General features: G+C 37.4%; 2 protein-coding genes and 1 pseudogene across 3 annotated transcripts in view; 1 reads left to right on the top strand and 2 right to left on the bottom strand.

The window, feature by feature from the left end:
- LYRM7 (LYR motif containing 7) overlaps positions 1-17,557 on the bottom strand; it is a 22,936-nt gene extending 5,379 nt beyond the window's left edge. The window contains exons 1-4 of one of the 2 annotated variants that reach the window (XM_029941850.1): positions 17,479-17,557; positions 9,733-9,805; positions 8,154-8,224; positions 3,226-3,307 (exon numbers count right to left, since the gene is read on the bottom strand). In XM_029941850.1, coding sequence (XP_029797710.1) covers positions 3,226-3,307; positions 8,154-8,224; positions 9,733-9,805; positions 17,479-17,496 — 244 coding nt within the window. In that variant the 5' untranslated portion in view covers positions 17,497-17,557. Of the gene's footprint in view, positions 1-3,225; positions 3,308-8,153; positions 8,225-9,732; positions 9,806-17,301; positions 17,401-17,478 lie in introns of those variants that run through there. The other variant, XM_029941849.1, reaches the window with a different exon arrangement.
- LOC115294138 lies at positions 9,976-10,439 on the bottom strand (annotated as a pseudogene).
- A 4,373-nt stretch (positions 17,558-21,930) lies between the features above and the next one.
- Positions 21,931-22,305, top strand: part of HINT1 (histidine triad nucleotide binding protein 1) — a 4,544-nt gene continuing 4,169 nt past the window's right edge. The window contains exon 1 of the mRNA XM_029941848.1: positions 21,931-22,174. Coding sequence (XP_029797708.1) covers positions 22,064-22,174 — 111 coding nt within the window. The 5' untranslated portion in view covers positions 21,931-22,063. The remainder of the gene's footprint in view (positions 22,175-22,305) is intronic.

Raw genomic sequence — 22,305 nt, 5'->3', positions numbered from 1 at the left:
TTGTGGGCCCAGTTCTAGGTTCTCTATTCTATTCCATTGGTCTATGTGTCTGTTTTTGTGCCGTGTGACTACCTGTTTAAAATGTTGGCTATACTACACAAAAGCTCTGAAGGTCATTATTAAGATTAAATGTAATGACTAAAATTTGCAATTTAGATTAATTATGTTTACTGCCCTTATAAATACCACTCAGATCTAAAAATTTGATAAATCCTCATGATCTTAAAAATAATTTTAAAACTCTATAGGACTTAAACTACTAAATACCAAGACTTATTATGAGACTGTAATAATCAAGACATTAAGGTATATGATGGATGGATAGAAAAACTAATTGCTGAGCTTATGAAGTTCAGAAACAGATGAATGCATGTGTAGCTATTTTATTTTACAATAAAGGTAACCCTGCAGTACAGTGGGAAAGAGTGGTCTTCTCAATAAAGCTGGGTCAGTTGGACACTCACATGTAAAAACATTCTGACAAACAGCAAATGATTTCACCTCTATGTAAACCAAACCAAACCAAACCAAACCCCCACATAGCGATAAACAAAAAAAGCAGAAAGAAACCTATCCATACAGAGAACAAACTGGTGGCTGCCAGAGAGGAGAATGGTGAGGAAATGGCCACAACGAGTGAAGGGGAATGGGAGGCACAGGCTCTAGTTATGGAGTAAGTAGGTCACAGGATAAAATGTACATAGTAGGAGCGCCTGGGTGGCTCAGTCGGTTGGGCCTCTGACTTTGGCTCAGGTCATGATCTCACATTTGTGAGTTTGAGCCCTGTGTTGGGCTCTGTGCTGACAGCTCAGAGCCTGGAGCCTGCTTTGGATTCTGTGTCTCCCTGTCTCTCTGTCCCTCCCCCTCTCATGCTCTAGATCTCTGTGTCTCAAAAATAAATAAAACATTAAAAAAAATTTTTTTTAAGGTACATAATAGGGAATATAGTCAATGGTAGTGTAATAGTGCTACACTTTGGCTTAGCACAGCATGGACAGAGTTATCAAATCACCATGTTGTACATGGGAAACTAACATTGTGTCAATTATTCTTCAACTAAAAAAAATCTTGACCCCAGCTCATACCATACACAAAAATCAACTCCAGTTGATAAAACAACTAAATGGAAAAAATCAAACATTAAAGAATCTCTTCATGACCTTGCTTGAGATACGCAAAGATTTTGTTAAACAGGACAGAAAAGTACCAACCATAAATGAAAAAATAGACAAACAGCATTAGATTAAAATTAAGAACTTCTCATCAAAAGGCAACATTACCAAAATCAAAGGCAATTCATTAATTAGAAGATTCTTGTAATACACAGATCCAACAAAGAATATGTACTCAGAATATACAAAGAGTTCCTTCAAATCAATAATAAAAGGGCAGCTAACCCCTTGGAAAAAGGGGGGAAAGACTTGACCAATCACTTTATAAAAGAAAATATCCAAATGGCCACTCAACAAATGAAAGGGTGCTATACTTTATTAGTTACCAAGGAAATGCAAATTGAAATCACAATGCAATACCATAACACAACCACTAGGAAGGATGTTAAAGAGATGAAAAGTACCAAGCGCTGGTGAGGACATGAAGCATGTGGAGGTCCCAGACACTGCTGCTGGAAATGTACATTTGTCTAACTACTCTGGAAAACTAGTTAGAAGTATCATATACTAATTTTTTTTATAAATACAGTACAGTAATATAAATGTATTTTCTCTTCCTTATGATTTCTTTTCTCAAGTTTACTTTATTGTAAGTCCATTGTATATGATACTCTAACACAAAATATGTGTTATCGGTAAGGATTATTAACAGCAAGCTATTAGTAGTTAAGGCTTTGGGTAGTCAAAAGTTACACATGAATTTTCTAATGCGGTCAGCACCCCTAGATCCTGCACTGTTCAAGGGTCAACTGTGTGTGTGTGTGTGTATATATACACATATAAATTTATTTTTTCATATTTATAAATTTTGAACTAAAAGGCACATCCAATTATGTTCAAGAAATCAATATTCACTAGACATTAGGAACACATATGAACAACAGCATGGATAAATTGTGGTATATTCAAACTATATTCATAGAAATGTTGTTATACACAACAAAATAGATTAATCTCACAAATACAATGCTGAAAAAAGCCAGACAAAAGAGTAATCCTTTATGATGCCATTTATATAAGTTCAAACATTTTATTATACTAAATTAAAAATCTATAGCATTAATAGTCAAGATAGTGGTTAGCTTGTTGGAAGTGGGTATCTGGAAGGGACATGAGTAGTTTGAGGGATACTGGTAATATTGTTATGAAACAGATTACTGTGTATGGTGGTTACATGGTTATTTCACTGTGAAAACTCCCCAGCTGCATAGTTATAATTGTGCACTTTTCTGTTTGTATGTTACACTTCAAGAGTTTACTTAAAAAAAAAAAAAAAAGCCTTGGGGCACCTGGGTGGCTGAGTCAGCTGAGCATCTGACTCTTGACTTTGGCTCAGGTCATGATTCCAGGGTCATGTGATCAAGCTAAATTGGGCTCTGCACTGAGTGTGGAGCCTGCTTAAGATTCTCTCTCTCTTCCCCCGCTCTGCCCCTCTCCCATGCTCCCATACATGCTCTCTCTCTAAAATAAAAAAAAACCTGAATTAAAAGAAAAACTGTATTAAAAAATAAAGAAGATTTTCAAAAATGTGAAAGTCATCTTTTTGTTGTTGTTGTTGTCCTCAAAGATACCTTAGGGAATGCAAACAAAATATAATGTGACATGAAAATTCTGTTGAAGTCCTATGAGGTATCTGGAGGTATATGGAGGATCCTCAACCATATTTCCATTTCCTATAATCCCAATTCTTCTAAATTAAAATAACTCTAACCAAAGAATAAAAGGTAAAGAAACAGTCTAAGTAGGTAATAATTGATAACACAATAATAAATATGATGAAAAAATAATCATACTGTTTTTATAACTATAGTTCTATAATATAACCAGTAGTTAAGATAAAAAGGAAAAATAAATTTAAAAAAGAAAAAGAAAAAATCTAGTAAAATAAAGTTTCATAATCTAGCATTTTTAATGGTAGCCTTACAAATGTATATAGGATATACCACACTGTCTGGCAAAATCAAGTTGTTTCATTAATCAGCATTAAAAGCACTGCAATTGCTAAATAGTTTAAAATATATCAAAGTCAGAAAACATTTTAAATTTTACTTACTCAGTGTACTGTGGTCTGTGTGAATACCTTGTATAACAGATGTTCTGAGTAACAATTCAACATCAGAACCTATTTTTATTAGCTGTTAAGAAAACCAAACAGAATAAATCCTTTGGGTGTTTTTTTCAATGGTCCAGATAGAATGCAGTGATTTTGAAAACTATACATATTCTGTTAGTCAGGCAGTAATACTGCCTTTAACTTTTTGTAACTATTCCAAGCATACAGAAAATATAGACATGTGGGTACTTTTAACTTTTGTCCATCCACTCCATATCTTGTTCCAAAATAGATTATTTTTTCTTGGAATATATATTTTATATGTTAAAAATGTTGTTGTGGAGGGCGCCGGGGTAGCTCAGTCGGTTGAGCACCCAACTCTTGATTTTGGCTCAGGTCATGATCTCCTGTTTGTGAGATCGAGCCCCACATCAGGCTTCACTGACAGTATGAAGCCTACTTAAGATTCTCTTTCTCTTTTTGCCACTCTCCCTCACTCTCTCTCTCTCTAAAGTATAAACTAAAGATTAAAATGTTTAAAAATGCTGTTTTTTGGGTGCCTGGGTACCTTAGTCTATTAAGCATCAGACTCGGTTTCAACTCAGGTCATGATCTCACGGTTTATGGGTTTGAGCCTGGCGTCAGGCTCTGTACTATCAGGGCAGAGCCTCCATGGGATTCTCTCTTACCCTCTTTCGCTCTCAAAATAAATACATAAACTAAAAAAAAAAAAAAGGATTGTTTTCTTCGGGAGATGGCTGAACCTTTCTTTTATACAGCTGAATGTATTAAACACTAAAAAGAATACTGAATTAAGAGTATAGATATTTGGATTCCAAATCTGGCTCTATCATTAAGTATAAGGCCTTGAGTTAATAACCTACTCTACATTTCAGAACTCCTCATATGAGAAATGAAGAAATGGACTAGAATAATGATTCTTAAAGCTGTGGACACTTGAGGTACCTTGAAAACCTTTTAGATACCATGAAGTCAAAATGCTTTTCATGACACTAGAAAATCTGCGTTGTTTGAGTTGTGAGCAAAAGTACAGTTTTCTTCATGAACTGAAGACAAACTATGATTATTCATACTTAGGTATCTGGAAAACATTTTCTTAAAAATGAGTAAGTAGGAGCACCTGGATGGCTCAGACAGTTAACCATCTGATTTCAGCTCAGGTCATGATCTACAATTTGCGAGGTTTGAGCCTGGCATTAGGCTCTGTGCTGATAGCTCGGAGCTTGGAGTCTGCTTCTGATTCTGTGTCTCCTTCTCTCTCTGCTCCTCCCCCACGTGTAATCTGTCTCTCTGTGTCTCTCAAAAATAAATAAATGTAAACAAATTTTATAAAAAATTGAGTAAGTTAACTCTGTTACTTTAAGAAAATAACTAATTGTATTTGCTGACAATGACAAAATTCAAGTTTTCAAGAAAAAATTCTAGGGAAATTGTATCTGCCACCATGAGCTTGATAGTTCCGCAATACTTAAGAATTTTTCTTATGAGATGGATATTGACATTAATAGATATAATTTTAAAATATTACATACTGAACTATGTCAACATTTGGAAGATATGCATTACTTAGTGAACCTGTATTTTCCAAGTCAGTGGTGCAAAATGTTATAAAATCATACCTGGTTATAAGATCCATTCCAAGAGAAAGACAGATTAAATCTACTAAATGAAAATGTGAGGGCATGTTGGAGAAGAAATCCTAGGAAGCAAAAGCATAAATGCCCTGAGAGGAAAGTTCTTGGTGAATCTCAGTGCTGTCAAAGAACACACTGAGACTGGAAGAGTAGGAAGGACAGTAGGGTGAGCTGAGGTGGGAAGTGAACAGGGCTCAGGTGACAGATATAGTCTTATAGGCCATGGTAAGGACTTTAGATTTTACTTTGGGATGATAAGCTATGAGGATTTTGAGTAAAGAGTGATAAGACCTGCCTTTATATTTTTTAAAAGGCTCAATCTGGGGCACCTGAGTATCTCAGTTGGTTAAGTTGATTCCTGCTCAGGTCCTGATCACAGAGTTGTGAGTTCCAGCTCCGTACTGGGCTCTACACTGGGTGTGAAGCCTACTTAATACAAAAAATAAAATAGAATAAAAACTGATAAAAATAAAAGGCTCAATCTACCTTTAAAAGTGTTGGGGAATAGGCTCTAGGCAGTTAGGGAGGAAGAAGGGACACCCAGTAGGACACTTTTATAATAATCCAGTGAGAGATGATGGTGGCTTGAACTAGGAGGTAATGATGGGAAGGATGGTAAGTGGTAGAACTCTGGATGTATTTTGAAGGTTAAGTCAACAGAATTGGCTGACAGGTTGGATATAAGAGTGAAAGAAAACAATCAAGAAAGAGACCACCAAGGTTTTTGGTCTCAGCATTAAAAGAAAGTAGATGCCATTAATGGATACAGAAGAGCAAAGCCTCACCTCCCAACAGACCCATGAAGGAACTGAGCAGGAGAGAGAAGGGAAAAATATGGGTGTCTTCGTTGGTGGATGTGCATAAACTGAATTGACTCAAAAGTCTAAGGCTGGAAATGGCTAGATGAGCAACAGGGACAAGGGGAAATCATAGAGGATAAGCAAGAGATGGTCTATTCGAATCCAGGAGCCAAAAAAAAAAAAAAATGCATCTACTTATCTACCTACTTCTCTCCACCCATGGGTCTAACAGATAACAGAGTTCCACAATGCAACTAACCCTTCAGGAAATTTACAAATTGTTGAAGTGTACTATCAAAGAATGTTCAATTCATTTGAAAAGGTTATTCTATACTCAGACACTTTTCCAACTACACATCTGTGTGAGGCTAAATTTTCTTCATATATTTTTTTTTAATGTTTATTTATTTTTGAGAGAGCATGCACACAGGGGAGGGGCAGATGGAGGGAGACAGAGGATCTGAAGCAGGCTCTGTGCCGACAGCTAAGCGCCTGATGTGAGGCTCAAACTCACAAACTGTGAGATCATGACCTGAAAGTCTGACGCTTAACAGACTTAGCCACCCTGGTGCCCCTTCATATATTTGAACCAAAAAAACACTGCACCAGACTGAATGAGAAAGCAGATAGGAGAATTTAGCTGATTGCTATTAAGCCAGACTTTAAAGAGATTACAAAATATAAAACAATGCCCACTCTTCTCACTAAATTTTTTGAAAATATGGTTATTTTCCAAAAATAGTGTATCTGTTAACATGTAATGTGCTTATTTTTAGACAATACATATTTCAAAAATTTCTCAGTTTTAATTTCTACTATAGTAAATACTGATAGAGACACCACATGAACAGCATTTTTGGAGGTCTTCAACTTTTAAGGAAGTTAAAAAGGTCTTGGCATCAAAGAGTTGAGAACTGCTGGTGTAAAGGATACCTAAAATTCCTTTTGGCATCAAGATTTCATTAACTTTCTAATACAGAGCAATGTGATTATCTAAGAACTACTATTCAACATATGCAGAATTCCAAAACATAGAAAATATACATTTTATATAACAAATATCTCATTTCTATACTGGTTAGTGTTAAACTAGTGCTTCATAAGGAAAATTTAGAAGATTATAGTTCCCCTCCCAGTTTGGTTGATATAAACAGACTTCAATTTAAATTTTTTTATGATTTCAAAATTTAAAAAGTAATTACCACATTCTTATTATTATTAATCAGTCTACTGAATAGCAAATGATACAAAGTTTTGTATACATCTTTTACCTTCTCTTCAAGTTATGATTTATGATGTCATCTTAACTTCTGCCATGAAAAAAATTACAGAGTCCCTGTTTGCCCCACCAGATGGTTAAGTGAAATCTTTCGCTTTATATTACAGGGATCGAAATGCTCAGGATACCTCATTTTGTCTCATTAATTTGACCATTATAGATATTTACTATTCTAAATTTTTTTTAATGTTTTATTTATTTTTGATACAGAGAGAGACAGAGCATGAGAGGGGGAGGGGCAGAGAGAGAAGGAGACACAGAACCGGAAGCAGACTCCAGGCTCTGAGCTGGCTGTCAGCACAGAGCCCGACGCGGGTCTCAAACCCACGAACGTGAGATCTGACCTGAGCCGAAGCCGGAGGCTTAAGACTGAGCCACCCAGGCACCCCGCTATTTACTATTCTAAAAGTGACATTTTTCTCTGCTGAAAATAAATGCATTTTTTATATATAAAAAAAGAAAAGTTAATATGTAGATTTTATTAAACCAAACTAATTCTTGGAATTACAACCACCCCTGCAAACAATTTTCCATTTTTTGTTTTCTTCCTAAGGGTTCTTTCCCTACACTTATACAAAAGGAGATACAGAAACACTTAGGAAGTTAAAAAGAGACAATATATATGTATATGCAATATGAATTTATACAAAAAACACATCATTGTGCATTTTTTAAAATGAATACATACTGAGAATATTAGGAAGTTCACAGATCAGTGTCAGTAGATAGACTGTCTTCAACTAGAGCAAGTAACCAAAAGGCAAAGCAAGAAATAGTTCACAAACTGGCTGATTAACTTTCACTGCCAAGATAGGAATTAAAAAAAAAAAAAGTCCATCTCGTAGAGCTAAATGAATAGAGAAGTTCTTTTTGCAGTTCTAATACTCATTTTCTTAGTTTCAGTCACTTGCCTTAGGTGAAGACAGAATTTCTGTGGATTTCTGGATTGGTTCAGCTGCTCTTGCTCTGACCATAGCTACATCCATGTTCTTTTCACCTGTAAACTTTCTGTCTTAAGCATGTAGGAAGATGACCCTGAAGAGGTGAGCCATACCAAACAAGTGAACTATACAGCTGTGATGCTTAACTATCAAGTAATAATTTTTTATTAACTCCTCTATTTTCATCATTTCCTCTACTGGCTAAGAAAACTTATAAGGTATTTGTTATAATTGAAAGACTCAGTTACTGTACCTCTTCTATTTTCTTGGGAGAAGTTTCCCTTTTGTTACTTTTGAATTCTTCATTTATCTTTATTCTGGCTGCTAGAGAAAGAAAAAAATATATCCAATTATTTCTTTTCTAGTTTATAATTCCTGCCCCAAGAATTTCTAAGTTATTCATTATGAATGACTAATTCCCTAGTAGCCGAGATAGTTTTTCCTCAAGGAAAACATATGATAAGAATAAGATATTTATTAAACAAGTGTCTTAGAGAGCTTTTGACAGGCTAGCAAATTTCTAATTAAACCGAATACACTCGAGTACTCTAATATTTTTTTTTCCTGCTTTTTCCAATTTCATTTGTGTACCTCCAGCTATTAGAGTCTAATAAATCCCATTTAATGTTTTTCCATAAATCTAAACATTTCAGTTAAAATGTTTTAAGATTGCAAAACACAACATTTACAAACCTGTTAAACTACATGCACACACTCACACACACACACACACAGATATAGGAACAAAACATATATAAAAGTGGCTTGGCTAACATGTAAAGTGAGTGATAAATAAACCTTTTATTCATGTACACCACTGACATTTTGTCATCATTATTGCATAATTTAGTCTAATCTGACAACTGCCTTATTAATGCTGTGAACATTTAATGGAACAACCCATGAAAAGTGCTTACTAATTATGTAATATGAACTGTTCTTATGTCACTTAAAAACACTTAAAGTAACAAAAATATGCTGTTGATGGAAACTAACCAGAAAAGTTTCTTTCTATGCTTGAAAATGGGATTATGGTGAAGATTTGGGCTTTGAAGCCAAACTGCTTAGGCTAAATCTCAGTTCTACCTCTCACTAAGTATGATGTAGGAGAAATCCTTTCACATTTTGTCAGTTTTTTCATCTGAAGAAAACAGAAATTATAATAGTGACTACCTCACAGGGATGTATAATTAAATTAATTTAGTAAAGTATATACCAAATAAAGCATACATTATATTATTATATAATTAATATTCAAGAAATTATTTTTGGTGAATTACAAAAACTTGGATTCCTAGGGAACAGCAAGTACACTATCTAGGTGCCCTCTTAAAAAGTTTTAGAAATATATAAAGATAAATAACATGACCAACACAGAAACCAAGCTTTAGAACTCTTATTTCCAGGTAAGAAAGAAGCCACTTAAAACAGTGAAATATAAAATTATAATCATTTGGGATAGATTCTATATCATCACTGCTATCACCCCTAGAATGAAACATGGCATTAACTCTATGGTCGTACCTAGTCTTAGGGTAAAAATGGGATTATATATAGAAAAATAAGTTTAATGGCTTGAACATAAAGCAAGCAATGGATCACAATGAAATTCTGATTTTTTCTGATTGTTTATAAGAACTTAATCATTAAAAAGTTTTTAAGAAAATACTCCTCAAAGAAGTATAATGTAAACTAATCTTTATAAACATAACAACATTAGGGGAGAGATAGTGAAGATCACTCTCTAAAAAAAAAACACGTAAGTTTTCATAGATACATTAGTAGCCATGTGAAGAATGGCCTTATTCCAAAGGGGTAAAAAATAAACATACCTTCTAATGCTCTGGTATCATTTTTAAAAACCTGTTGTCTGGTCCTGTGTAATGTTTTAAAGAGCTGTAAAACCTGTAAAAAAAAAATATTCAGATTTCAGATCTCAAAAGAAAAAATTCAAATTTTCTATAATTACAAGGATTAAACAGTATTTCTTGTCTTTGTTAGACTATTTTTCTTTTTAATAAAGTTTTTTAAATTTATTATTTTTTTAGGTCATGTCTTTTATTAACCATATATAATTACTTGTCTTCGGGTTTGTTGAAGCAGCAGGTCAGACAACATTTGTCACAATGATGTCTGTCAAAGTGGCTAGCCATAAAAACTCCAGCACCACATTCATCCGAAGGGCACTCCTGACAAAGGCAACTGAGTTTGCCATTCTCATCCACCTTATAGTATTTCAGGAGGGCCAATTTAATCTTCTTTTTCTTCTGCTTATTCTTATTGGGAGTGGTTTAAGACTTCTTCCTTTCCTTAGCACCACCAGGAAGTCTCAACACAAGATGAAGAGTAGACTCCTTTTGAATGTTGTAGTCAAAGTACATCCATCTTCCAATTGCTTGCCAGCAAAGATCAAGCTCTGCTGATCAGGAGGTACGCCTTCCTTACCTTGAATCTTGGCCTTCACATTTTCTGTTGTATCTGAGGGTTCGCCCTCAAGAGTGATGGTCTTCCCTGTAAGAATTTTCAAGAAAATCTGCATCTTGGTGACGTTTCCACTGCAGATGGCAGATCAGAAAGCTCTTTTTTTTATGTCTTTATTTTATTTTGAGATAGAAAGAGTCAGAGAGTGAGTGGCGGAGGAGCAGAGAGAGAGGGAGACACAGAATGTGATGCAGGCTCCAGGCTCTGAGCTGTTAGCACGGAGCCTGACGCGGAGCTCGAGGCCATGGACTGTGAGATCATGACCCAAGCCGAAGTTGGACGCTTAACCGACTGAGCCACCCAGGTGCCCCTACTTAGACTATTTTTCAATGTAGCTGGTGAAAATGAGGGTTTGCCAAAATAACTTCCCCTTCATTATTTATCTTTAAATTAAAAAAAGATTAGCTTTATTTAAAAAATAATACCAAGTTCTTAGAAAAAACAAGGGATGGTTAAAAGTTAATAATCTCCCTACCAAAACCAGTCTACTATCACCTACTAACAAAGTCCGTCAGTCTGGTTTGCATTTGTTCGCAATTTTCTTAATATATTGAGGCCTTCATCTGTTTCCAAAGTTTCACACACATATACACACATATACACAAAATCATGACCCCAGTATGTATCTTAAGAGACCAAGAAGGAAGATGGTTCGGATAATTTAACAAAGCGTGTTTGTGATTGTCCAAAAGAGAAGTGGAATACTGAGACTAATGAATGTTCAAAGACTGTGCTAAAGACAGAGAGAAAAGAGTCTGACATTTGGGTAGAAAACAGACTGTGTCGAGGCTTAAGTGTTAAGCCAAGGCTACTTCATGCTTCTCAAATCTAAAAACATACTCAATCCTGTTCCCCCAATATTGCTTTTTCTCCTGTCCTCTTAATTTCAGAGACTAGAAGACACTGAATTTCTCAAGCTTTAAATCTCTAGGCAATTCTTTAAATATACATTATGTTTCATATGGAAACTTAAGGAATGCCTCTCTAATGTTTTCAATTTTCTCCATCCCTGAAAATCATTTAATCTCAGACTCTCCCTTCGCTTGCTTAGACTACTTAACACAGATTTATCACTCAGCCACCATTCCCTCCTTTCTTCCAGTCTATTAGACAAAATACATAATGCATAATATTTATTTACCAAGTATCCCCTTGTGTTAAATATTTGCATATATTAGAAAACCTATATCAAAAGCAGACACCAAAAGAGAAACAGGAAACATGCAGCAAAAAATAAAAAATAAAAAACAAAACAAAACAAAGACCAAACCACAATGAACTTACTCAGAAACAAAATGACTGCAGAGATGGAATTACAATAAAAAGAAGTTACAGTAAATTAAAAAAGGAACATTCAGAAAATCCCCAAAAGCTCTCAGATAACAAATGAGTGATAGAAAATATTAAGTTGAAAAAACCAGTTGAGAAGTAGAATACAAATTCAGAGGGAGAAATTGAGGGGAGAAAAGATATGAAAATTAAAAGCATAATTTAGATGAACCAACAATTACATTAATAGGATTTCCAACAAGAAAGAACAGAGAAAACAGACAAAAGAAATTAAAAGGGGATAAAATGAAGAAAGTGTCACCAAGTAATGCACTTGAGTTATTAGACTGATAAAGTGCCACCAAGTACCCAACACAAAATCCATACCATCGTACATCATGATATATGTTCAGCACACTGCTTAAAAAAAAAAAAAAAAGGGACAATCTCAAAGCTAAAAAAACAAAAGAAAATCAGACTGGCACTTGACTTCTAAATAGCATCATTATCAGAAGACAATGGTTTAAGATCTTCAAGTCTTGAAAAAAAAGTCCGGCTCAGTATACCATACACAGCTAAATTATCACCTAACTACAAAGGCAAATGTTCCACCAAAAGGGGATGAACTACAAAAGAAAAAATATGAGAAACAGTGAGACAGGTGATCCAACTCAGAGATGATAGTGAAGGACAAATACAGGTCAGCATTTATGTAGCCATCCTAGAAAACAACTAGTCTATAGTCAAAGGTTGAACTGCTCTGGAAAAGATGTTCCTAGGAAAAAATCAAATTGAATTTGGGAACAGATAAGTGGGACACTAACCAATGATAACAAAAACAAAATTATTAATTTCAAGAAAAACAAAAGAATTAGAAGAAAAAGCAATGTAATCATATATTAGAGGACTCAACTGTGGACAATTTTATACAGTCATAGTAATACCAAAAATAAAAAACTGATTCACCACAATTTATATGAGAAGATGAAGGTATAAGGGGGAGCTTAGTCCTTAACTTCCACTGTTACAGTCAGCAAACTGTAACTCTTCAAAGAGGGGAAAAAAACAATGAATAGCAGTTTAAACATGTTATTTAGAAACATGGAAGTAAATATGAGAATAGCTAAAATGACTAAAAGCACTTATTTCTGGGGAGCAGGAATTGGGAGTAGATAGAAATAGACATCTATTGATTTCTGTGTAACATTATTTGACTTCTTAAACTTTAAACATTGATCATCTTTATACAAACTAAAATATATATATATATACACACACACACACACACACACACACATATATATACACACACATACATATATATATTTGAAAAAGAGAAAGGGAAAGGATGTTATCAAAAAAGAGCTAAAACAAGCACAGATTGGAAGAAAGTATTTGCCAACCATATATCTGGTAAGGGGTTAGTATCTAGAATATAAAAAGAACTTTAACACCTCAACAATAAAAACAGAGACAAAGGATTTGAACATATACTTCTCTAAAGATAGACAAATGGTCATTAAGGCCACAAAAAGATGCTTTACGTAATTGGCATCTGGGAACTATAAATATAAATCTCAGTGAAGTACACTTAACCCCAGGAGAATGGTTATTGTGGAAAAAAAATCAATAACAAGTACTGCAAGTATGTGCAAGAATTAGAACTCGTACATTGTTAGTACGAATGCAAACTGGAGCAGCTGTCTGGAAAAGTTTGGCACTGCTCAGTAAGTTGAACATAAAGTTATCACATGATCTAGCAATTCCATACTTAGGTACATACCTAAGAGAAATGAAAACATACCTTTATACAAAAACTTACACGTGAACAACCATAGTATCATTATTCACAATAGTCAAAAAAGTAGAAGTAACCCTAATTTCTATCAATTCATGAATAGGTATATAAATTGTGGTACATCCATACTGTTAGGGCACGAATTGTGTTCCCCTAAAGGACATGTTGAAGTTTAGTCCCTAGTAACTGTAAATGTGACGTTATTTGGAAATAGGGTTTCTGAAGATGTAATTAAGCTAAAATCAGGGCATTAAAGTGGGCTCCAATACAACATAACTGGTATCCTTAAGAGGAAAATGCCATGTGAACACACAGACACACATAAACTGCCAGTGAGACAAGAGCAAGCCAAAAAGTGAACAAACATCAAAGAATGACGGCCACCATCAGAAGCTGGGGAGACTCTACCCAGTTTGAGAGGGAGCGTGGCTCTGCTGGCACTTTCATTTCAGATTTCTAGCCTCCAGAACTGTGAGACAATACACTTGTTGCTTTAAGTCACCTGGTCTGTGGTACTGTTAGAATAGCCATAGGAAACTAAAACAGATTTTAGTGCTGGGAAGTGGGGTACTGCTGTAACAAGTACCTAAAAATGTGGAAGTGGCTTTGAAATTGAGATATGTAGAGTCTGAAAGGACTTTGAGGTCTTGACAGTAAAAGCTGAGACTGCCTTGAAAAGACTGTTTGGAGAAATACGGACTTTAAAGATAATCGCGTATCACAGAAACGCAGGCAGTTTAATACTACAAGCGTGGTGGAAGACAAGTTGCATGGGATTGAGGGAAATGTAAAGTTAAGTAAAATTTACATGTTGTGTAGGGAAAAAAGAAAGTAATTTTATTAGTACAAAAGCCAGTGTCCCTAATCTAAGAACCAATATACACAAAAATAAATTCAAAATGGATTGATGACCTAAATGTGAAACATGAAACCACAGAAATCCTAGGAGCCATAACATCTTCGACATTAGCCATTGCAACTTCAACCTACATGTCTCCCAAAGCAAGGAAAACAAAAGCAAAAATAAACTACTGGGACAATATCAAAATAAAAGGCTTCTGCAAAGCAAAGGAAACCATCCACAAAACTAAAAGGCAGAATGGGAGAAGATATTTGCAAATGACATATCTGATAAAGGGTTAATATCCAAAACATACAAAGAACTTACAAAACTCCACACTCAAAAATGAACAATCAAATTAAAAAGGGACAAAAGACATGAATAAACATTTTCCCAAAGGCACACAGATGACTAATAGACAAATGAAAGTGCTCAACATCCCTCATCATCAGGGAAATACAAATCAAAACTACAAGGAGATACCACCTCGCACCTGTCAGAATAACTAAACTCAAAAACACAAGGAACAGGTATTGGCAAGGATGTGGTGAAAGGGGAACCCTCTTGCACTGTGGATGGGAATGCAAACTGGGGCAGCTACTCTTGAGAACATTACAGAAGTTCCTCAAAAAGTTAAAAATAGAACTACCCTATGATCTAGCAATTGCACTACAAGGTATTTACCCAAAGAGTACAAAAATACTAATTTAAAGGGTTATATGCATCCCGGTGTTTATACTAGCATTATTTACAAGAGCAAACTTATGGAAACAGTCCAAGTGTCCATCAAATGATGAATGGATAAAGAAGATGTGATAAATATATATACAAAATGGAGTATTACTCAGCCATCAAAAAGAATGCAATCTTACCACTTGTAACACTGATGGAGCTAGAGTGTTATGTTAAGTGAAATCAGTCAGTAAGAGAAAGACAAGTATCATATGATTTCACTCATAGGTGAAATTTAAGAAACAAAATAAATGAGCAAAGGAAAAAAAAAGGGAGAGAAGCAAACCAAGAAACAAACCTTTAACTATAGAAAACAAACTCATGGTTAGCAGGTGAGAGGTGTGGTAGGGGCAATGGGTTATCTAGGTGAAGGGGGTTAAGGAAGGCCCTTCTGATGAGCATCAGGTGTTGTGCGGAAGAGCTGAATCACTACACTGTACACCAGAAACTAATATTATATGTTACCTGGAACTTAAATGAAAACTTAAAAGAACTAGTATAAGGAAAAGAAAATGCCATCAATACTCCCTGGGAGCTGTAAGAGCTAGTATCACCTAGGAGTTAACAAGTCTTTATTAAAAGGAAGAAAGCCAAGTCACAGATTATCTTCTCTTCCTCACTGGCTTATATTTAGATAATTTAGGTAGTTATATGGAAAGTGAGTTGTTTACAGGCAGATCAGTTGGAATAGGATGTTGACATTGTAAGCTTGGACAAGTTACTCAGCCTTTGTCTCAATTTTCTTAGATAATGGATTAATATTAAGAGTGTATGAGAAATTTTCTGAACAAGCTTTCACCTAAAATTTTTTTAATGTTTATTTTTGAGAGAGAGAAAGAGACAGGATCTGGAGTGGGTTCTGTGCTGACAGCAGAGAGCCCCATGCAGGGCTTGAATTCCCAAACTCTGAAATAATGACCGGATCCAAAGTTGAATGCTTAACCGACTGAGCCATTCGGGTGCCCCAGGGTTTAACTTTAGATAATTACTTACCTGTCCTTTCTATGTCTGGATTGTATGTTCCTGAGGAACATACACTGCATTAGGTACTTCAGACATTGTATGGTTTTTTTTTTTTCTGACATTGTATGTTAATCAGATGCTTACTTACTGTGGTACCCTACTACCTCAAAGACTTCTTGGTCACTTTTGTATCCTTCACAGTAACTTACTGTAAGTACCTTCTATACATGATAGGTCTCCCCAAAAAGTGTTTTTGGAATGAATCCTATTTAATTTCTTTTCAATTCAAGTTTTTCAAGCACCTCCCCTCTTCAACAACTTTCCATATACTACTTCCCCTTTCTGGAATACTCTTCTCTCTTCTAGCAATTTTTTTTCATTCTAGCAAAGTCCTAATCAAACTTCAGGACCCAATTTATACTTCTATATATATTTTTTGCATCCCTCCAGAGAGGTTAAATCCCAGTAATAAGCTCACAAAATACACTGTATTTTCCATTCAAAATCTGTTATCTGCTATATTATTTTTATGAAGCAAAGATGTTCTGTTTATCTTGCATCCACTATGCCTAGACAGTGTAGGCTAAATGCTGGCTCTAAGGTATTACTGATAGCTATTACGAATACACAATAAATTATTTGAATAACTCTTTAAAATTGCTTCTCTTGGTGCTGTGACATACACTAAAATGTACTGCAGACACCAAATTCACTGAAACACTAGGCACCGCTTGTTTGTTCCTTATTGTTGACCACCCATAAGCAGTGCTTTTCCTCACTACGGGATAACAAGCTATTTTCACCTTTCCATGCTTATACTGCAGCCAGTGACAGCGACAGGACCCAACAAGTCATGCTCTTATTTAAGGTTAGGAATGGCTAGTCCTGAGACTTGTGCCCCAGTCAGGTACGGCCATCAGTACACCTTAGAAATGAATCTGAGACCAGGGAAGTGCCTGGTGGCACATCACTTCCCAAGCCCATTCAGAGCACTCAGGTCTCATGGGACGTTGCTCTGTCTCCGCACGTGTTAATTTTGGCAAATGATTCTGCAGGGCCTCGGTATCCTTGGTTCCGACTTCGATGTACCTTCCTTCCGGTTATCTGACTAAGCTTTTCATAGGATGGTTTTGGAGCAGGACTGCCTCTGGCGTTTCGTCCACCTCTTAAGGATGTAAAAGTGGTCCCTCACACAAACACTCGGTGTGGCGACGTAACAGGGGCAGAACACAAGTCGTAGCCTTGCACGACTTAGAAATAAATACTTCGGCACCTCAGAAGAGGGAAGAAGCAATGGTGTCACCGTTCCCTACGCACCAGCACAAAACTCGACGGCCCATGGGGGTTGGTCACCCGGCTCCGCAGTGGCAACGTCCACATCCTCCATGAAGGGTCCTGAACCCATATCTACTGAGGTTGCATATAAACATCGCAATGCCACCGCTTTCCCTCCCCGTTGGTATCGTACCCGAACCCTACCCGGACCCCAGTCACCTTGGCCGCCTGACCCATGGCTCTCCGCGCGGCCGCGGGGACTTCTTCAGTGATCGAGTCGCCCCGCCTCTAGACAACCAATCACTGCCTGGCGTGGACCATCCAACCCCCTGAAAGCACGTTCCTACACTGCCGCAACCAATCGCTGCGCAAAACCCTTCCGTAATCCCGCCCCCTCAAAGGCACACTGGGGACGGTTTGGAAACTGCCGCACTCTGGCAAGATCGCGAGAGGCTGCAGAGCACGATTACTGGAGGGAGGAGAACGGAAATCACCTGGACGCCATGTTAGTTAGGGGCAGAGTCACTTCCGGTCTCTTCTGAAGCAAAGTCAGGGGGCTGAGGGTGGGGTACATTTAATGGATGGCTTCTGCACCTATGCGTTATATGGCTTGGGGGTTAAAGTTATTTATTAAAGAATCCTTATGTTAACGTTTCCCAGTTTCTAGAGTGTGCATAAATAAGGTCCAAACCCTACGAACTATAGCGGCCGTTGATTGGAATGCTGATTTCCCAAAGTGCCGGTCTCATTTAATTTCCCAAAAAGGAGAGGTAGAATTAATCAAGACCATACCACTAGTAAATAGAAGTCTGCGATATAAATCCCTATGCTGCACCTGAAAATCCAGTCTTACCCTAGACACATTCTGTTTACTTGGCTTACCCTACTTCTTGGTTTTACTGGTCAAGAGGTTGGAAATGTTATTTAAGTATATTTTAGCTTAGGACTTGAAAGCCTCAAAAATCTGAACCTTTCCCCCATTGCATAATCGTTGTTTGCCTCCCCTACTCCACAGGATTTCAGGTTAACGTTTAGTTAAAACTGACTTTTTATTAGGAATGAAAGATGTGAAGCAATGGATCTTCAAGACCTTTTTCCTTCTCTGTGATTCACATCAGTTTAAAGAATATTCCAAGTCATCATGAGAATAGGAAGATAATAGTTGACTTTTGAAATTATAATTCCTTGGATCTGCAGATGGGTGATTAACATAACCAAGCAATTAAACCAAATTTACTGGAAACAGGAATAATATCCAGGAAACAAAAGATGATCTTGTGACATTGCATGATTCTGCCTTCTGATTTCTAAAGAAAGATTGAAACATGCTTTTCATTTCCAGTTTAGAATCATAGCCCAGTTCCCTGAAAATTCAGTTTATTAATATCCAGTTACCTAAGGTCCTGTAGTCAGTTAAGTAAAATCCCTCATCTGCCCATACTTGAAAAGATAATTACTATTGTGCCCAAATCAGTTCATTACTGAAGCTTCTTTTAGATAAATTTGTATGATTCATTCAGCTGTTCCATAAATGAGGGGACTATTTTAGTTATTATAGGAATACAACCTAGATTGGAAACATCTCAAAGTATGGGACCCAGAACTGAACAAGAAATTCCAACTTGTTCCTTACATAAGTTCATGCAGCTATACAGTAGGCAGAACAAAGGCCTCCAAAAGACATCTCTGTTTAAATCCTAGTAACTTTTGAAGATGTTACTTCATGAGACAAAGGTACTTTACAGGTGTGATTAAATTAAGGATTTTTTTTAATTTTTTTTTTAATGTTTTATTTATTTTTGATAGAGAGAGACAGAGCATGAGAGGGGGAGGGGCAGAGAGAGAAGGAGACACAGAACCGGAAGCAGGCTCCAGGCTCTGAGCTAGCTGTCAGCACAGAGCCTGACGCGGGGCTCGAACCCACGAACGTGAGATCTGACCTGAGCCGAAGTCGGAGGCCTAACCGACTGAGCCACCCAGGCGCCCCAAATTAAGGATTTTGAAATGGGAAAAGTATCCTGGATTGTCTGGAGGGCCCAATGTAATCACAAAGATCCTTATAAGTGGAAGAAGGAAGGAGAGTCAGGGAGAGATTTGAAGATGCTCTGCTGCTGGCTCTGAAGATAGAGGAAAGGGCCTCAAGCCAAGAAATGCAGGTACCCTCTAGAAGGTAAGGTAGGGGAACTGCTCTTCCCTACAGCCTCTAGAAGGAATGCGGCCCTGCTAACACCATGAATTTAGCCCAGTGAAACTCAGACTTGTGACTTGCAGAATGCTACCTGTCTGTGGCCCCTTCCATCTTCAAAATCAATAGGAGAGCATCTTCAATCTTTGACTGTCACCTCTGCTTCCATTGTCTTATCTCCTTCTCTCTCTTCTGTGTCCATCTTTCACTTATGAAGGTCCCTGTGATTATATTGGGCCCACCTGGACATCCAGGAACTCTCCTCTATGACAAGATTCTTAATTTAATGACATTTGGAAACCGCTTTTACCATGTAAAGTAACATATTCGTAGGCTCCAGAGATTGGGGCTTGGGCATATTCTGCCTACCACACCCAGCTGGGGTAAAGCTAGCTAGTTAATCAGGTTGCAATGGAAGGAAATGAAGTAGGAGAAGCAGTCATGGGCCTGATCACATAAGTTACCTATATGCCAAGGCAAAGGTTTCAGATTTATTTCTGTGATGAAATGCCTTACCAGCAGGAGAGTGACATGATGATTTGCATTTTATAAAAATTGCTTTGTGTGCTGAATGCAAACTGACTACAGAGGAAGCAGAGAGGCTAGCTAGGAGGCTCTCAAAGTACTCCAGGCAAGAGATGATAATGGCTTGGAGTAGGGTGATGTAGTAGAGGAGGTGAGGAATGATTAGATGCATGATATATATTGCAAGTATAAGAAAGAAGAGTTAAGGATGAGTTCAAGGCTTTTGACTTGAGCAATTTGGTGAATGATATAATAGATGTAGAATGCTGCAAAAGGAGTTTTGTTTGTTTGCTGTGCAAAGAGTGAAAATACAAATTTTAAATGCCTGATAGACATCCATATTGAAGTGGTGAGTAGGCAATAATATATACTCTAGACCAATTTGGAATTAAGGGGAAAGATAGGTCAGGAGATACATACTGTTGAATCATTATTCTGTATTTGATAAAAATCTGAGTGAAAGATGACCACATTTATCATCCAAACCAGTATATATCTCTTCTTTTTAACTTTCTATTTTGACAATTTTGGTCTTACAGGAAAGTTGCAAGAATAACAAGATTTGCATATATGTCTCATTTGGATTCCCCAAATGTTAACATTTTACTACAAATGGCGTTATCCTTTTCTAGGTCTCTATATATGAACATTTTTTGTATTTTTTTCCTGCTTGAAACAGAGCTGCAGACACGATAGCCATGTAGTCCTAAATACTTCATTGTTTTTTATTCCTACAAAAAAGGTCAGTCTCTTACATCAGTGGGTCTCAAAGTAGGATTTCAGGGCCAGTAGCAAGTATATGACTTGGAAACATTTTAGAAACCTAAGTTATAAAACCTCACCCCAGATCAACTAATTTTGATCATTCTGCCATGGTTATGTGAAGAAATTAACATAATTTTCATAGTTATGTTATCTAATTTATAGGCATTACTTAGATTTTGCCATTTGCCCCAGTAATGTTGTTGCTATGCAAAAGTAGCAAATGGGATACTTGAAATTCAAAGGATCCACTATCAATAATTTTTGTTGGTAGTGGACAAAACAATACAAACTGGTAAAGTATAATTGCATAAGTAGTTCTGGAGCTATGGTTAAGTTTTCTTAATAAGGATATGTGGAAATTAAATACTAGCTAGAGAAGAGGGCCAAGAACGGAACCCATTGAGAAGTCTGGAACTGGGGGCTTACTGTGAAGGAGAAACAGCACCCAGAGAGGTATGAGAAGACTAGGAGAGTGAAGACTATTCCTGAAAAGAGGAAATGGTCGACAGTAGCAAATGGTAGCAAGAGGTTTAGTATGACGAGAATTGGAAATGTCCATAGAATTTTGTAAGTGGGAGCTCCTTAGTGACACTGCAAGAGGGAAATGGGTTAGAATAAATAAAACTTTTAAAGGGTTTGTCAAATTAAGAAAGGTATTGTTCCTTTAAGGTGGGGCACCTTACATTGTTGATGACTTCTGGGAAGAAGTCTTTGTAGGACACTCCAGGGACGATTACAAATTACGGATGCCTGGGTTCCAACCCGGGCGTCTGATTTAACTGATCTGAAGTGAGGCCAGATTCAAGAGGCTTTTTCAAAAGTTCCTCAAGTGATTTTAACGTGCCGTGAAAACCACTGCTAGAGGGAGAAAAAAACCTGATGCAAGGAGCCAAGACCTTCTGTAGCTGAGAAATTACGTGTTACGGTGTCTCAGACAGCATACAGGCTTGGATTATCAAATCTTTTCAGTTACAGTACCTAATTTTTCCTAAAAGTGCTCAAAACAAGGGAAGAAGGGCGTATACGGTAACTCCATTCCCGAAGACACACTAAAGGAAGAAAGAAAAGTGACCTTGATGCGGCTCCCTAGAGTCTCGGAACAGGAACCTCCCTCCCGCCGGGTCTAGTCGGGCGGTTCTTGCAGGCTCCCGCGCGCTCGCCGCACCCTACAGCTCGGGTCGCCAGTGCGCACGCGCCGGACCAGCTCCGGCGACCAGGCAGCGGTCCGCGCGCAGGCTTGGCCGCGCACTCCCGCCCTCTGGCCGCTGCCCCGGCTCCTCCCTCCTCCGGAGCTTCTCCCCCGGGCGGCCGCGCGGGAGGGAGGTCGAGATGGCTGATGAGATCGCCAAGGCTCAGGCCGCTCGGCCTGGTGGCGACACGATCTTCGGAAAGATCATTCGCAAGGAAATCCCAGCCAAAATCATTTTTGAGGATGACCAGGTAGACACTGGGCGTCGCCTGGTTGGTGGGTTGAGGCAAGACAGCCGCCCGTGGACACGCGGGCTTCCCGTCGAGGGAAGGGAAAGGAAAGGTCCGGCGGCGCTGCGAAGGAAAGGGACCCGGTCGCCCCG

The sequence above is a fragment of the Suricata suricatta genome, chromosome 6 (assembly GCF_006229205.1).
Source record: "Suricata suricatta isolate VVHF042 chromosome 6, meerkat_22Aug2017_6uvM2_HiC, whole genome shotgun sequence".
Taxonomy (NCBI): Eukaryota; Metazoa; Chordata; class Mammalia; order Carnivora; family Herpestidae; genus Suricata; species Suricata suricatta.
The sequence above is the reverse complement of the archived record's forward strand: the minus strand, read 5'-3'. Positions and strand labels throughout refer to the sequence as shown.